Below are 17,537 nucleotides of genomic sequence, written 5' to 3'. Positions count from 1 at the left end.
CTACTCCGTCAGTAATGCCAAACATCAACAAACTGACATAACTGAAGTTGGTCCAATAAAAGACATTACCTCACCTACCTTGTGTGTCTCATATCCTGGGACCAACAACACTACCAACAGATAATTTCTTGTAAGTGATATGTGGTATTTTAAAAATTATGTTTATTCCTTGGAAAGTCTTTTCTATGGAACTTTTGACAAGAAATTCTTTGCAGTTTCTTTAAGTACTCATAGTTTATTTAAAAAGCCTTATCTGAGATGCATAATATTGTCTTGTAAGAGTTGGCAACTGTATGCCACGCTCCTGGCAAGGGACAAGATACTACAATACTGTGTATGGGGAGGAAAAAAATAGTAACTCAAGTCAAGGAAAGACAGATAAGGAGAAGCTGCCATGTAAGAAGGGAGCAGGATGAAATCTTCCACATAAGGGAAGGAGAGAAGGGATGTGCCCCCCAGGGCAGAAAAGGAGAAACTACCAGATAGGTGAAGGGGGCTGTGGCCCCCACATCAGGCAATAGGGCAAGAAGAAACAGACATGCAGAGGGAGTGTGGTGGCACAGGCTGTGGTCCCCTGGGGTAAAGCAAAAAGCTGCCATGAACAAGGAGGGGGTGAGACATATCCCCTTGGGAAGAGGAGGCTCAAAAGGTGCAGGCAGAGGAAGAGGGGCTGTGTCCATGCAGAGTGGGAAGGCCGTACCCCCAGTAAAGGGGGTTTTACAAGTTGCCCAGCAGGGGAGACTGTGGGCTGTCACCCCCAACCCCGCCAAGAAGAAGGCGATTCAGAAGCTGCCGTACAGGGGAGAAGGGGACAGACGCTGCCGTGCAAGACGAAGGGAGCGGGCTGAAGTGGGTGGTGGTCAGATGCTGCCGTGCGGAGGGGCGGGGTCAGATGCTGCCGTGCCGAGGCTGGGGCGGACTGGGCCCCCCCCACACACACACACAGTGGAGGAAGGCGTTAACGCCCCCTCCCCGTGCAGTGAAATTGCGCGAGCGGCCACCCTCCCCCGGCATTTGCAAGCGGCCCCTGGTGCCCCCGCCCGCGAACCCGCTCCCCGGCTACCTGAGCTGTCCCCCTCCTCGGACACAGACGAGCTCTCGGTCTCCTCCTCCTCCGAGGAGCTCCCCTCGTTCTCCCCGTAATCCACCTCCATCTCATCGTGGTTGTTCTCCTTCTTCTCCCGGGAATGGACCGGCATCCTCCCCGGAGATGCCGCCGAGCCGCGGGACCGCCCTTCCCTCCTCCTCCGCCGCCGCCGCCGCCACCACCACCGGCGGCTCCTCCTCCTGCCCGCCCCTCAAGAAAACCGCGCCATTCTCGCACGCGACACAACGCAACCCAAGCCCCTGCCGCATGGCCCTTTTCGCCGCTTATTGGTGGATACTGGGCCGAGTGGCGGCTCCCCCGCCAAACTCAGCAAGCGTCGTTAGCCGCTGCGCAAAGCATCTCGGTAATTGTAGTTCGACTGGAGGGGACTGTAATTTCACGGCCATGGATTAGATAGGGGAGGTGCCTGGTTTGTGATGAGCACTGGGGCTGGGGAGGCAGGGAATTCCCACCCTCTCCTGCAATCTCTCTGGCACCAAGGGTGCTGATCTAATTGAAGGGCCCCTTGATGGTTACAGTTTATGAGACAGAGCTAGGAATATATGCTAGACCTGGTTCCATCTCCTCCCGTAGGTCTTGTGCAGCGTGAGATGGGGCCAGGGAGGGATGGACGGACAGGCTGGCTGGCTGGCACCTGGTACCTCCTGGCCTGGACATCAGAACCCTACACCTGAATACTGAGTTTCAGTGCCACTTCAATTTATTCAAACTGCAATTCTCCAAAATGCTTAGAGGTTTTTTGTTTTGTCTTTTAACTGGAATTACTCAATTACCATTTACCTCATATTAGCTAACACGTTTGTACCTTGGTCTGGACAGACCACAAACATTTATGGTTCACCCTATGCTGATTCATTTACCATAGGATTAAATCTCTCCAGCTTCCAATTGGGGTTCAGTTAAGAGAAGCTTGAATAATGGAGGTGTCCAGGTGGTTTGCTCTAAGCTGATAAACTCCATGGGAAGGAAGCAGCAAAGGCAGCAAGGAAGGACAGCACAGGGAGGAAGCAGATGACTGAAATCTTTAAGGTCTTAAGAGGGCTTCAGAAGACAAAATTTTTTAGGCAGATGAGAAGCAGGAAGGGGAGCAAGGAGCTGTCTATTCTTCCTTCCCTGACTATAATGTTTAATGTTTGCTGTTAAACATATAAGAGGTCCGTATTTTTTTCCAGAAATGTATGCACGCAACTTTTCAATGGGAGATGAGTTGCATCTGTGGGGATAGTCAGGCCCAAGAGTTTCACTGGCTTCCCTCCTGCTGACAAAACCATCCTTGGACAAGGCTTCAAGCGTTCTTGGTTAAATTATTAATTAATAATTATGAATAAATAGGAGTACTTGTGGCATCTTAGAGACTAACAAATTTATTAGAGCATAAGCTTTCGTGGTCTACAGTCTCTAAGGTGCCACAAGTACTCCTGTTCTTTTTGCGGATACAGACTAACACAGCTGCTACTCTGAAACTTATGAATAAATTGTAACTCACCTTCACCTATTTACCTTAATGTGGAGCACTGCTCCTTTAGCCATATTAGCAATTATGTATTTCACAGCTCTTTAAAATCATTAACCACAAATTTTGAATTAGTGACTACTTATATCTTTTTATACATAGCAGAGAAACGTATTGCTCAGTCAGATCTTATAACTGTATAATAGACTTCCCTCTCCTACTTTCAGAATAAACACTAATAAAGGAAGGCTTCAAAATAGTTTTGTAACGATGGGGTCCATGTAAGAATCCACAACACAAAATTTCTCTATTCATTTAAGGTGTGGACTGAAAGTTGGATATGACAGCGTGAACGTTTCTTTAGATGAGATTGGGTTGGGATGTATTCAAAGATAGCGCATGAAGTGTTTAGCACCAACTGGAGTATTGCAGGGGTTCTTACACTGGGAATTTCAAATCACAGCTGAATCACAAGGAGGTGGGATGAGTAGTGAATAGGAAACTGAGGTTTAAGTATGAGACAGACTTACTAACAGCTGTTTTATTAAACTGTAGCTAGAAAGACCTGTCATAGAATGTAAATTATTACATATATTAATGAGGCCCAAAAACACTGGACCACATAAATCAGTTACCCATTCTCATCTGGGGAGGACAAGGAAAAATAACAAACACACGCAAAGAATACAACCATATTCTGGGTCGCTTAGTACTTCTTGTCTTGTCTGTATATCCTTTGGACTGGGATGGTCCTTATTGGTGTCTTGTATGGTACCAAACACAAGGAAATTTAAAAACAATAAAAATCACATTGATTGCTATACTTCAAATCAATAACAGATTATTTAGCAATCATTTTTCTTGATAGTCTACTAAATCATATCCAGGCTGAACAATACATGAACAGCAATAAACCCTTTTTGCCAGAACTTAAATTAAAAATCTTCAGTATAATTGTGGCTCCATGCTGTTGTCAGTTTACAATTAAGTGTCCTCATTTGTTTTAAGAAGAAAGTCAGGTTACTCATTCCCTCCATGTGGGCATAGTGTCAGGATATCTATGTACATATAGATGTCTAGAAACTGAACTGAACACCTGGATGCCTTGGAGAAATCTGAAGTGCTGTGGAGACTAATCTCCCAATCACCAGACATTTTCCTATTTTATTTAGACTGCTACATAACAAGGGATTTGATAATATGAAAAAAATCACATTTTAAAAATACCTTATTCTGTGTACTTGTGAACAGCCTAATGAAACTAAAAATAAACTTAATAGGCCTGATCTGCACTTAAAAGTTTTCCCAACATAGCTATAAATTAGCAGTGTAATTTTTGCCAACATTACTAGGCTGGCAAAAGCCCTAGTGCAGATGTAGCTATACCAGCAAACCTTTCAAGTGCAGACAAGAGCCAGGGTTTTTTTGCAATTTAACTATTAGTAAAATAATATTGGCAAAACCCGCCTAGCAAAGACAAGGTCTACATAAAATACTTATTAACGGTTACAAAACACCATGAAAAACTACATTTTGTTGCTTTGTAATTAGAAATCTGCAGCTTCTCTATTCCCCCTATGGGATCCTCTGAAAGCAGCTCATCCTCTCAACCAGGAGCAGTCAACTGCTCAGAATCTAAAACCTCATAATTGGGTCCCCTGTTGCATTGCCAGTGATGTCTCACCTAAAGCATTCTTGCTTTTTAAATATCCCCCCTTATACATGGTGCATTGTCTTCTCCCACAAGCCCAACCCAACTGCTGCCAGTCTAACAGCCTACACCAGCAAGTCTTGACTGGGGTCAGTATGGGGCATTATAGTATCGAAGACCATGTATCCAGGAGCCAATTAGTTACCGGCCCTGGCTTGTTAATAAAAACATTCCACAATAATGCTCCAGGACACTACATCTTACAAAACTGTTACTGCAGTGTTTTGGACTATTACTAATTACATGATTTTGGTTAAAGGAAGGACTAGTTAAACCACCTCCGTGGGAAGAACAGGCTTTGTGGCCTAAAAAAAATTACAAAAGATCAAATGGAAAATATGTCCATTGCCAACCTCAGAAAGTAGGAGAAGAAACATACCTGTACATGTTGAGTGCTGCAAAGTTGAGAAGGCGTTTCTGTGGTACTTCCAGTTTTATATGTATAATCATAGAAATGTAGGACTGGAAGGGACCACGCTAGGTCATCTAGTCCAGTCCCCTGCACTGAAGCAGAACTAAGTGTTATATAGGCCATCCCTTATAGGTGTTTGTCTAACCCAGTGTTCTCAACCTTCGGCCCAGTTAGCACAAAGCTGCGGCCCACATGACATCCTAAAGATCATAACTAGGGCACAGCGGAAGGGGCACCTGCCCTGGTCGCAGAGGTGGTGAGGAGGTGCAAAAATGGGGTGGTGCAGAATCAGGCCCAGCATCAGCCCTCCTGACACGATCGGGCCCAGTGACATCAGCCCCCACCCTGGCAGGATCGGGCCCGGCAGCATTGGCAGGAGGTCAGGGTGCTCAACACCCCTTCACCCCGCAGGACTGCGGTTCCAGTGACCCTGGCTGGAGCAGACTCCCTAGCACTAGGACCACAGCAGCAGGCAGGCAGGGCACGCTGCATGGCTAAGCCACCTGCAAGAGCTGAGGTAGGAGACTAGCGGGTGCAGGGAGGATGGTACAGAGGGATAGGACTGTGGGGGGCGCAGGAGGCTGGTGCATGGGGAGGGGATGCAGGGGGCTAGGGCCATGGGGAGAGGGGTGCAGCCGGTGCATGGGGGACAGACTCTAGGTGGGGGGACTGGTGGCTGGGGGAAGTCCCTGGGTGGGGGTCTAGATACTGGGGGACAGTACGTAGATGGGGTAGGGGGGTTGAGTGCTAAGGGGCAGTCCTTGTGGGGGCTGGGCACGGGAGAAAGTTGCTGGGGGGCAGTCCCTAGGTGGGGGGTCCTTTCTGCCCAGGACAGGGCACCCTTTCCCTGCAGGGCTAGCATGTGTGCCAGCCCGGTGTGGGGGTGGGGTCTGGATGCTGTGGGGATAGTTCCAGGGGAGTTGGGTGATGGGGGGGCATTCCCTGGCTGCGGGGGAGACAGTCTGGGTAGGGGCTGAGGGGCAGCCCCTAGCTGGGGGGCTGGGTATATGTAGGGGTAGTCCTTGGCAGGGTGTGTGTGTGTCCCACACTTGGCAGGGCTCCCATCTTTGTAAGGCAGGCTCCACAGCCGTACTCTGTGGGCACTCAGACCAGCTGTGCCACCAGCAGCAACGTGGAAGTGAGGGTTGCAATATGCCATGCCAAGGTCCACTTATAGTAAATTAATTAATTTTAACAGTTAATGTTTTGACTTATTTTGCTAATTTAAAATCTCTTCGTAGACATTTACCAGTGTTGAAATGAAAGGTACTATATCGAGTTGAATTGTATTGCTGTCATATAACAAATACTAAACCTTTTTTTTTTTATGTATAGGTAGTATATATATTGTGTGGATGTGGCCCACATAACATATAGAGAGCGGCATACGTGGCCCACAATGGTAAATATGTTGAGAACCACTGGTCTAACCTGTTCTTAAAACCCTCAATTGTCAGAGATTTCACAACCTCCCTAGATAATTTGTTCCAGTGCTTCATTACCCCTATAGTAAGAAAGCCTTTCCTAATCTCTAACACAAATCTCCCTTGCTGCCATTTAAGCCCATAACTTCTTGTCCTGTCCTCAGAGGTAATGAGAACGATTTTTCTCCCTCCTCTTTGTAACAACCTTTTATGTACTTGAAAATTGTTATCTTGTCCCCCCCTCAATCTTCTCTTCTCCATACTAATCAAACCCAATGTTTACTATCTTTCCTCATAGGTCATATTTTCTAGACCTTTAATCATTTCTGTTGCTCTCCTCTGGACTTTCTCCAATTTGTCCACATCTTTCCTGAAATGTGGCACCCAGAATTGGACACAATACTCCAGTTGAGGCCTGATCAGTGCAGAGTAGCATGAAAGGATTACTTTTCATGCCTTACTTACAACACTCCTGTTAACACATTCCAGAATGATGTTCACTTTTTTTGCAACAGTGTTACACTGTTCACTCGTATTTAGTTCTGATCCACTATAGCCCCCAGAACCTTTTCTGCAGTCCTCCTTCCTGAGCAGTCATTTCCCATTGTGTATTTGTGCAACTGATTATTTTTAAGTGTAGTACTTTGCATTTGTCCTTATTGAATTTCATCATATTGATTTCAGACCATTTCTCCAGTTTGTCAAGATTATTTTGAACTCTAGTCCTGTTCTGCAAAAATGCTTGCAACCCCTCTGAATTTGGTATCCTCCACAAACTTCATATGTGTACTGTCTATGTCATTATCCAAATAATTTATGAAGATATTGAACCACACCCAGGACAGATATCTGCGAGACCCCGACAAATATGTCCTACCAGCTTGATTGTGAACCATTGGTAATTACTCTCCGATTTTGCTTTTCCAAAAAGTTGTGTACTCACCTTATAGCAGGTTCATTTAGACTTTATTTCTCTAATTTGTTTTTGAAAATCTCATATGAGACTATCAACAGCCTTACTAACGTCAAGATATATCTCCTCTACTGCTTCCGCCCATCCCTGCTTGTCAAAGATGGATATTAAGTTGCTTTGATATGATTTGCTCTTGACAAATCCATGTTGACTGTTACTTATCACCTTACTTTCAAACTGATTGATTGATTATTTGTTTAATTATCTTTCCAGGTACTAAAGTTAAGCTGACTGGTCTATAATTCCCTGAGTTGTCCTTATTCCCCTTTTTATAGATAGATGCTATATATTTGCCCTTTTCCAGTTCTCTGCTCTCTCTCCCATCCTCCATGAGTTCTCCAATGACATCCCTATAAAGAAAATAAAAACAACTATACCCTACTATAACAATACAGTATTAGAGTTTGGAGCTATTACTATAGAATAGGGCAATATTTTTATAGTGATGGCTGTCACCTGATAACTACAAAATGTTAGTTTGATGGTTTGTGAGTATATTCATGACTCGTGCAATTCACAAGGAGATGATGATGATTATTGCAGAGTGCTGCAAGAATCACAGCTCAAAAGTACATGTAAAAATAGGAAAAATAGTGTCTCTAATCTAGGTCAGATAGATCCAATATACTCAAACCACAGATGTTGAAAAGATCTGCATAGGATAGACTATATGTCATTTCTTAGGTCCTGTTACAATTTCGTGACAACTTGGCAAGGCTGCATCACCCCAGGAACAATATCTACTCATCGGCTACCTGTTCTTTACTGTGTTTACTGATGATAATGAGAAAAATAGTTATATATGTTCTGTGGTTTATGCAGTCAGATACTGGGAATATGTAGATGTGTGGTAGCCATTCTGTGATAAAGGAACATTTTTGTCCAGTTCTGCTCCCATTGACGCTAACAGGGTTTTTTTTTTGCAATTGACTTCAGTGAGAGCAGTATCAGACCCAGTTATGGAATAGCCTTAATCATATCATTGTTAAGATTGAGTGGAACTTTCTGTTTAGAACTGATTCTTCAAAGTGCTCTAAAATCCACAAGTGACGTGGCACTCCATATGTTTATGGAAATATGCTTATGAGTGTGAATATAATATAACTGGAATATGTTTTATGCAAAAGGTCTCTTGTAAGGTATCATTGCAAAGCTTATAATCTACTGAGTGTGTTCATCCTATTTGCATGAATGTATCATTCTTGTATCTGAAGCTAGAAATATAAAGTATTACTCTGACGTCCTATTGTAACTATGCAAAGTGTGGGCCATTAATGGTGGCTTGGACTCTTGATGGCTCCCATTAACCAGGACAATTGGTTGTAAATGGGTGTTTACTCACAAACCTTCCTGGGTACATGTAGGCCAACCCTGAAAGAATGGAGAATGGGGTCTTACAGTGACATGTGATCATGTCACCTGGTACTGGAATCCATCTTAAACCTGGTGCTTTTCCATTTAGAAAGAAGAGTGGGAACCCAGAGAGAGACAAAGGATTCCTACCTTGTGCCAAAGCTATAAAAGGGGGTGGAACAGAACAAAGGCTGTGGCAGTCATGAGAAATCCCCTAGTTACCACCTAAGCTGGAACTAACAAGAACTGTACCGGGGAAAGGTTGGGCCCAGACTAGGAAGGAGTCTAGTCTGTGAAAGAAGCTTATTGGAACATCTCTGAGGGTGAGATTTACCTGTATTCAGTTTCTTAATGTATCAGGCTTAGACTTGCGTGTTTTTGCTTTATTTTACTTGGTGACTGACTTTGTTCTGTTATTACTTGAAACCATTTAAATCCTACTTTTATACTTAATAAAATCACTTTTGTTTATTATTAAACCCAGAGTAAGTGATTAATATCTGGGGGAGCAAACAGCTGTGCATCTCTCTCTATCAGTGTTATAGAGGGCAGACAATTTATGAGTTTACCCTCTATAGGCTTTATACAGAGTAAAATGGATTTATTTGGGGTTTGGATCCCATTGAGAGCTGGGTGTCTGTGTGCTGGAGATAGGCGTACCTGTTGAGTGGTTTTCAGTTAAACCCTGCAGCTTTGGGGATGTGGTTCAGACCCTGGATCTGTGCAGGAGCGGAGTAGCGTGTCTGGCTCAACAAGACAGGGTTCTGTAAGTGAAGCTGGCAAAGAAAATGAGCTCAGAGGTAGTTTCAGCACATCAGGTGACTGTCCCAAGGGGGTCTCTGTAACTGAACCTGTCACACCACATGCAAAGTCAGATTTACCTGAAAATTGTTATGCAGGTGGAAGGCAGAGTTAGTGGTGTAAATTTGGGGTCATTTGGTCCAAGTGTTCCTGATGTAAAGCCCTTCAAAAATTTATCTGATTTTAACATTTTCATTCTCTTATCATGCTTTTTACAGCGAACTAGGGAAAAACTGTGGCCCTGATCCTAATAAAATCTATATAATTGATCTGCCCCTGAGCAGAGAGAGACTGGACCCAGGGTATCCCACCTGGGTTCCCTAAACACTGGATCACAGAGCCATTCTCATATGCTGTCTGTTTCTGGCCCAATGACTATTTAAGTATTTATCCAGAGTGGAACAGTTATTGCACCAGAGAGATTCTGTGGTGATTCTGTGGTCCAGTTTTTAGGGCACTCATTTGGCAGGCAGGAATGCCAGCATCCAGTCCCCTTGGTCCAATCACTCTTTCATTATTTATCCAATGTGGAACAGCTTCACCAGGAGAGACTGAGGGAGCCCTGCATCTGAACATCCCGTGGTTCAAGGTAGGAAACTCCTATTTAAATTCTTTCTCCCTGTCTGGCAGACAGGGGGGAATTGAACCTGGATCTCCCATATCCCAGGCAATCACTGCTCTAACTACTGGGCTAAAAGTTATAACATGGGCAACTCCACTGCCTCTGGCTATTTTCTATAGCGGGAGGCAGGTGCCTAACTTATTCCCTCAAAAAATGCCTTAGGCATCTAAGCTATCTGACTTTCCAGGCAGCGGGTTCCTGTTTGTGGATTACAAGTAGATATAAGTGCCTCCCTGCAGACCAGACTTGGGCACCTATCTCTAAGAGAGAAGTAGAGCTTAGCATAAACCCTTGTAGTCAGCATCTCCCATTGGCTAGTTTAGGCAGCTCTGCGCCTAGTGTGCTGGCTTTGTGGATCCTGTTCTGAGGTGCCTATCTCTCCCCATTCATTGTATAGGGAGCCTAGGTGTCTAACAGCTTTGTGGATTGCAGTCTTGTTCTTGTGATTTGCTAATGTTGTGACACTCAGTATTGCAACACCTATGTCCCTTCGTAAATCCCACCCCATGTGCTTACATGTTTGTAAGATCACAGCTTTAGCTACATAATGAACAGGCATATCTTGCCAGTTTTGCTTTGAATGAAGCATGGCTCTGCAGGAGTCATTATTAGCTTGGCCAGCATCACTCTCTCCTTTACTCTAATAATTTGTTGGTATGTCCCTGTGATGAATCAGAGAAACCGCTCACAGCACGGAAGGGGTTAAAGAGAGCCTTTTGGGCCAGCTAGCCCTGTCCTGTTATACCAGGAGCCAGGCCAGGAGGGGAGAGAAAAGAGGGAAACCTGGCTCACTTTGGGGCTGACTGGTGAAGAGGGGGTAGCATGGACAGGGCGCGCTCGGGGCAGGTGGTGGGGCCTTCGGGGAAGGGGCGGAGTGGGGACAGGGCCTTGGGCAGAGCTGGGGTTGAGCACCTCCAGGGCAAGGAGGAAGCCGGCACCTGTGACAAGTACCATCTCTCTGGCCAGAGGAAGAGGCTTAGGAGCACCCTGCCTAAGACAGAACTGTGTGACCAAAGCACAGGGACCATGTGGAGTTCTGACCCCGCCAAACACACGGCTGCCCTGCCCAGAGGAACCTGGGACCACAACAGGATGCCACCCAATGGCTATGAGGGAATAATATTAGAGATAAGTCACCACTGCAACTTGGACTATAGGGGCTGAAGGAATGGAGATAGGAAGTAGCTAAGTGCAGTGAATGTAGACTCCCTGCTGGGAGGCCCCCTACCCAAGAGTTGACTTACACGGGGCCCTGGGCTGGAACCTGGTGGAGTGGGAGGGCCTGGGTTCTCCTACCTCCCCCTCAGCCTTAAAGCCTAGGGCACCTTGACCAAACAAGGGGCTGGAAGTTGAGTGCTCTAACCACTAGGCTGCTTGGCCCCCCAAGCCTCCCTGTTACAGTCCCATTCTATTTATTTAAAATTTCTAAAACTATGCCTTCATTTTAGTTACCTAAAAATAAAAGAAAGATAAGGCCTGGCAAATTCTCAAAACAAAAATATTTTAAAAAATTAAGGTTATGGAATTACAAAATGTATTTACTTGTCACACAATTTAGAAAACCAAGCACTTAAAAATAAATTAATTGTTAAGGATATCATAAATCTTGCACTGTCAGCTGATTGGATAAATTATTCTAATTAAGTATAAAGTAATATATATTTAATCTTAAAGAATCAACCTTCAGAGTTAAAGTTATTGAGTTGTAATGAAATATGTATTCTTTTATTATACCAGCAACATAATGTTGCCAATTCTCGCAATTTTACCATGAATCTTGCAACAGTTGGTATATTTCATAAAGCTCCAGCTGCTGGGATCACATTATCACCTGAGAACCTCAGCTTTCATTTTAAAAAAAGTAACCTTTTAGCATTCATACTTAAGGTCATGATTTTGGCAGATATATTTTTAGTAAATTTCATGGCAGAGGTGTGGAAAAAAGCCTGTAAGTCACAAAAGTGGCTATGAGAGTCCACCCTGCACTCACACCACAGCAGAGATATATGTACTGCGATGCTCTGTCTAGTTCCCTGCTCTCTGGGCATTGCAACCGAGCACACAAGATCGCACTCAGGTTTGATGTGTCTGTCCCTTTTGCCTCCATCTGTGGAGGACGGATAGGCCCTTGCTAGGTCACAACATCTAGAGCAGTGAGCTGAAACCAGACATGCAGGACAGCAACTGCCACTGCAGAGTGAGTGCAGGATAGACTTCTCACAGACTTTATTCAAATTCATATTACCATGAACATCATGACCTCTGTATCAAAATCACAGCTTTACTCATGGTTGCAGAGAAATGCTTGAAAACACGAACACTAAATGCACCAAAAGTCAAATGAAAAGACAAAAAATGGGGGGGAGGGTTACAACTCATTACTTTTAAGTCAGACTTGATGTTGGCAGGTGACGTGATTTTTGAATGCCAGGTGTTGGCTATACTGCCAACCTTAACTTTTGGGGACTTTTTAAATATTTGGAATATTGATATTTTCCTTCTCTGGCTATTGTCATTTTGGTGCCCTGAAGGAGACCCAGCACTGAGTCCTTATATCAAATGTCTTCCCTTCCTGCTCCTGCCTGGTAGGTGTAGTGTCAAAAAAACTGATTTTGTTACTGATCATAAGAAGGGTGTGACACAGAGAAGTTTTAGCAAGAAACTGAAACTTTATTTCCTGACTCTCTTGGTGAGGGTTGTCTCAGGGCTGGGGTCACTCTCCATTGACGCCAATGCCCGCTGTCACCCCAACCAGCCCACGGCTCCTTCTGCGTCAGCTACTGACCCAGACCAGTCCTGTGCACTACCCTCCCCATGCGCCTCCCCAGGCCCCACCCTTTTGCCACCACCCTGGGCGCTGACCCCTAAGGCAGAATTGAACGTTGCGCCTCAACTTGCGTTTCAGCCCCGCTGTGACGTAACGACGCGGTTGCTACGGGAACACCAGGGGTGTGCCTGACGGCTGTCGTGAAACGACGAGAGTACTAGAGCTGTGTGAGGAGCCTGGGCCCTGCCTCCGCCCTCTTCTGGGGCACTGACTGCGCGACATTCCCCCTCCCCCTCGCACCCGGAGGAGGCGGTGGTGCTGCCGCTGTTTGCTATGTAGGGGGCCTGGTGCGGGCGCATCCGGAGGCCGCTGTCCGCCTCTTGAGCGGAGAGGCCCCCGACTGCCGGGCCCGGGGGGTCCGGCGGGATGTTCTCCAAGAAGCCGCACGGGGATGTGCGGAAATCCATGCAGAAGGTGCTGGACACCCGCAAGGACCCGCTAACCCGCCTTAAGCACCTGCGCGTCCTCATCGGTGAGGCCCAGGGTGGGAGCGAGAGGGGGCCCAGGCGGGGACGGTGCCCCGGCCCGGGGGGAGTGGGAAGCGAGAGAGGGCCCAGGCGGGGACGGTGCCCCGGCCCGGGGGGCGTGGGGAGCGAGAGAGGGCCCAGGCGGGGACGGTGCCCCGGCCCGGGGGGCGTGGGGAGCGAGAGAGGGCCCAGGCGGGGACGGTGCCCCGGCCCGGGGGGCGTGGGGAGCGAGAGAGGGCCCGGCCCCAGTGGGGCAGAGAGGTGGGGTCACTCCGGTCTGGGGTGTGTTACAGTGTGCCCTGTGCTCGGGGACCCAGGCTCGTGGGCTCCTCCTGATGAGCCCTGGCTGGGTGCTTCCTCCCTCGGCTGGCGGCAGGGCTTCTTGGCCCAGGTTCCTGGTTTAGAGAGAGACAAAACTTAGAGGCTTGTGTCTGCCCCGCTGCATGAGTGAGGGGGAGAGAGAAGGGGGAGGATGGGCGGTGTTGCCTGTACGGGGTGGGTGGATCCGCACCCAAAAATAGGAGGGCAGGCCCAGAGCCTCAACCAAACCTCTTTGTTGACATGACAGTCTACACGGTGTTGATTAAGTGTAAATGACATTAACATTGAGTGTTCCTAAGTAGCTCAGGTCATGGAACATCTGTTTGGAAAAGGGCTTTGCAGGAGTGCCTGAGATTTGATTCCTTTGGTCCTTGAGCATGGCTCTTTCATTTGCTGAGGCAATTTTTGAGGTGGAGTGAAGGGTTAATCAAGTTCATGCCACCTCTCTTTACCCCCCACGAAGCCTGTGTAATATGAAAGACTCCAGTAATGCTGAGTTTTTTGGAAGTTGAAATTTATTGGAAGTTGTGATAAAAAGGGAGAAGTTCATGTGTTTAATTTGTCCTGTGAAAGAAATATATGCTAGATCTGTATAAATATTACAAAATTGTTTGATATCTTTGTTGAATAAAAACTGCTAATGAGCTTTAATGGCATTTGTAACCCCTCATCCATTTTTCACTAATGCTTGTATTAGCAAATTTTGTTCATAAGAATTTTCACAGTAACAGCATCACAAATACTGGTTAAAATGTATTCATATGTGTATTCATGCTGGACGTGTTCATGTGACCATCCTGAAAGCGCTGTTGGGTTTGGGAGTCCTTCAGTCAGGGAGTGGAATCAGCACTAAGCAGTAGCTTAGTACAAATAGTGAATGATAGGTAATGAATACATGACACAGTAGTCATGGTGATGATAATTTGTTAAAGGTCAGTAGGTTGAAATAACAAATACGTTTGTAAAAATCCAAGTTTGTTCAGGGATACTTGGAGAAGAGAAAAAGTGATTGCTTTCACTGCAAATAGTTAGCTGTGTCCTGTGTTTTTTCTGCCCTGAAATACACTAGGTGCAATTGTAGTGTCTGTCACTTTCTGTACATGTGATTAGAGCTGGGTCAAGAAGAGTGACCTTGGTGCAACTGCATTTCTTAGTTTTTAGGTAGGAATCAATGCTCCCAGCTGTTCTTATTTGGGGGGGTATATAAGTTTCTCAGCTTACAGTTCTAAACTGCTAAGAAAAACGGTTATTGCTATTGGTACTTGTTCCACTAAATGCCAGTGCAAGTAACATGTGGCTGCCTTACTGTTTACAGCAGTTATAATTACGCTGTCTCAAAAGAGGATACTACATCCTTGTAATTAACTTCTCTTACTGCTGGGATGGGCTGGAACAGCTATCTCCCCATCCTTGAAATCCATTGAACAGTTCTTACCTGTTTATATTGGACCAGTTGTGGCTTGCATTGTGTATAAATACAGTAAAAGCTGTGTTATCCGGCACTTTATGAGCCAGAAAGCTCTATTAACTGGCATTTTTGATATCTCCCAATACAAATCTTCAGTCTAGTAACTGGGACTAGTATACTGCCCAGGAGGTTATGCATTTGCACATTCTGCCCTCTACTTTTATGCAAAAGAGGCAGAAGACAAGTAACCTCGTCTTCTCCAGCGTTTGAAGAGGTTTGCAATAGGAACCAGCCTCACAAAGGAACAAAATGCAATTCTGAATTTATATTATTTGGTTACCTTTAGTCTGTGTATTGTTTGGTTTGAACTTCCAGTATTTACTTCCACTCCTTTTGGAAGTCAGATGTGGTTGATAAGAAACAAGGGCTGCAGCTCTGTTAGGAACATCATCACAGTGTCAAGCTAATTGTCCTTAGTTACTCTGAGGTTTTTGCAATGACTTTAAAACAGATTAAATCTACTGGAGCATGTTTTCCTATGACTTTTCCTCCCCACACCGCATCCTTAGAAACACAGCACCTGCCTGTTCCCTCTGCCACAGTCTTAGGCTATGTCTACACTGCACAGCTTTTACTGACATGGCTGTGTCACTACCAGCCGTGCCACTAAAAGTCATGCAGTGTAGCTGCAGTTTGTCGGCTCTCCTGGTGCCAAAAGCTTCCACCCGCAAGAAGTGGTGTTTGCGTTGTTGGCAGGAGAGTGCTCCTGCCGACAAAATGCTGTTCACACTGGCGCTTGTCGTTGGCAAAACTTTTTTGTCTTTCGGGGTTTTTTTTTAAACACCTCTAAAAGACAAAAAATTTGTTGCTCAATTGCCAGTGTAGACATAGCCTTAGAGAACAGTCCAGTACATGACTATGTAGACAAAGGCAGATTGCTGGGTGTGAATCTGTCTCGCATCCTTTCCTTTTTTGCCATGATCTGGCTACAAAATTGTGCCGCCTTGTGGATGTGCTCTCCTACATATCCGTGAATTGGAAAAATGACAGGACTTATTCCGTATGCTCCTATTGGCACCTCCCACATACACACTTGACAATAAAAGAAATGGATTGCTGATGGTCTGTCTGTAACCTTCTGTTCTGTAAGGATTACTCCTTCCCTTCACTCCTTAAAAACATGGTGCAAACACACAGTGCAAGCAAATCTGCTGCTTGTTTACAAGACACCCTGCCTCTTCTCCCATCTTCCTTTCATGATTGGTCTGCAGGACCAAATTTAAAAATATTGGTGCCAGTATCAGATAGATGACTGGTAGCAATAGATAAGGATAACTGTCTGCATTTATTTGGTACACCAGGAGCTGTCCCCTAGTCTGAGCAGTGAAGTATTGTATCTTCCTGTTTACCATCTTCTGTGACTACTCCACCACATTGTAATAGTGGGCACTCTGCCATATGCTTCAGGGGAGCCAACCCAACCGCTCCAGTGTAGTCTCTGGGGAAAGCTTTTCCCAATCTCTACTCTATTTTGCTTCCGCTCTATGTGAAGACTGACTTTTGTACCTGTCAGATCACTTCTTTCCCAACCCCTGCATATCAGCAAGTTGTAGCAAAAGGAGAATCCTCTAGCCATTTCACATCCATCAGAGAAGATAAGAGTTTACCTCCCTTCATAAACTTAAAACCCCTTAATGGAGTTGCAAAGTACACTTAAGGTAACCTACTTGGGATCTGAATGTCTGCTGTACACTTAAAGTTTGGTCCAGTAGGTGATTGTGTGACCACAGATCCAAGCCCTGGACAGTCACTGCTTTATTAGAACTCTTTGCATGTGTTGATAAAATAATGGAAAAAGGAGAATCGGCTGACATAACTTGTTTGGCTTTTCAAAAGGCCTCTGACAAAGTCCCTCATAGGAGGCTACTAAAATAGTGAAGTACAGTAGTCCTGGTAGGAGAGGCAGAGTGCTGGCATGGATCAGAAATAGAAAACAAAGAATAGGAATTGTCAGCTTTCATCATTATAAAGGATTAACAGTTGGGTGCTACAAGGTTCTATATTAGGATCAGTGTTTAAATATATTTAAAAGCGGAGGAGGCAAGCAATGAGGTGTCAAAACACATAGATGACACAATATTGTTTATGTTGGTCAAAACCAGAAGAGACGAACTTTGGAAGACCTAACCAAACTAGATGAATGGACCACACAATGACAGATGAAATTTATTGTTGACAAACGCAAAGTAATAGACATTGGAGGGAGTCATTTTGAATTAGTTTTACAGCTCAGTTTGTTCCAAAGTAACTGCATCATCTTGAGAACTACCGTGGCATCGTTGTGGACAGCTCAATTGAGACTTCTGCTCACTGTGCAGTAGCAGTCAAAAATGCATACAGTGTAATGATGCATAAAGAACAGGATGAAGACTAATAGGAAAATATGCCATATAAACAATGATATGCCATCACATTGAATACAGTGTTCAGTTCTACTAACCCCCATCACAAAAAGACTATAACAGAAGGTAGAAAAGGTTCAAAGATGGGAGATGAAAGTGATTCCGATCTGGAAAACCTCTGCTATGAAGAGAAATTAAAAGGATTGAGACTGTTGACTTCAGAGAGGGCCTATAAATACACCAAATAATAAATGA

The 17,537-nt window shown here is 45.2% G+C and overlaps 2 protein-coding genes across 9 annotated transcripts in view; one reads left to right on the top strand and one right to left on the bottom strand.

Annotated features, from left to right (window-relative positions):
• The window catches only part of BRMS1L (BRMS1 like transcriptional repressor), a 48,674-nt gene extending 47,428 nt beyond the window's left edge, over positions 1–1,246 (bottom strand). Inside the window, exon 1 of the mRNA XM_074955876.1 lies at positions 1,064–1,246. Within this exon, the coding sequence (XP_074811977.1) occupies positions 1,064–1,199 (136 nt within the window). The 5' untranslated portion in view covers positions 1,200–1,246. The remainder of the gene's footprint in view (positions 1–1,063) is intronic.
• An 11,585-nt stretch (positions 1,247–12,831) lies between these two features.
• The window catches only part of RALGAPA1 (Ral GTPase activating protein catalytic subunit alpha 1), a 237,625-nt gene continuing 232,919 nt past the window's right edge, over positions 12,832–17,537 (top strand). For 4 of the 8 annotated variants that reach the window (XM_074955873.1, XM_074955869.1, XM_074955872.1 and 1 more), the window contains exon 1: positions 12,832–13,156. In XM_074955873.1, coding sequence (XP_074811974.1) covers positions 13,051–13,156 — 106 coding nt within the window. In that variant the 5' untranslated portion in view covers positions 12,832–13,050. The remainder of the gene's footprint in view (positions 13,157–17,537) is intronic. The other 4 variants (XM_074955871.1, XM_074955866.1, XM_074955868.1 and 1 more) reach the window with 1 other exon arrangement.

The sequence above is a fragment of the Natator depressus genome, chromosome 6, assembly GCF_965152275.1.
Source record: "Natator depressus isolate rNatDep1 chromosome 6, rNatDep2.hap1, whole genome shotgun sequence".
NCBI lineage: Eukaryota > Metazoa > Chordata > Testudines > Cheloniidae > Natator > Natator depressus.
The sequence above is the reverse complement of the archived record's forward strand: the minus strand, read 5'-3'. Positions and strand labels throughout refer to the sequence as shown.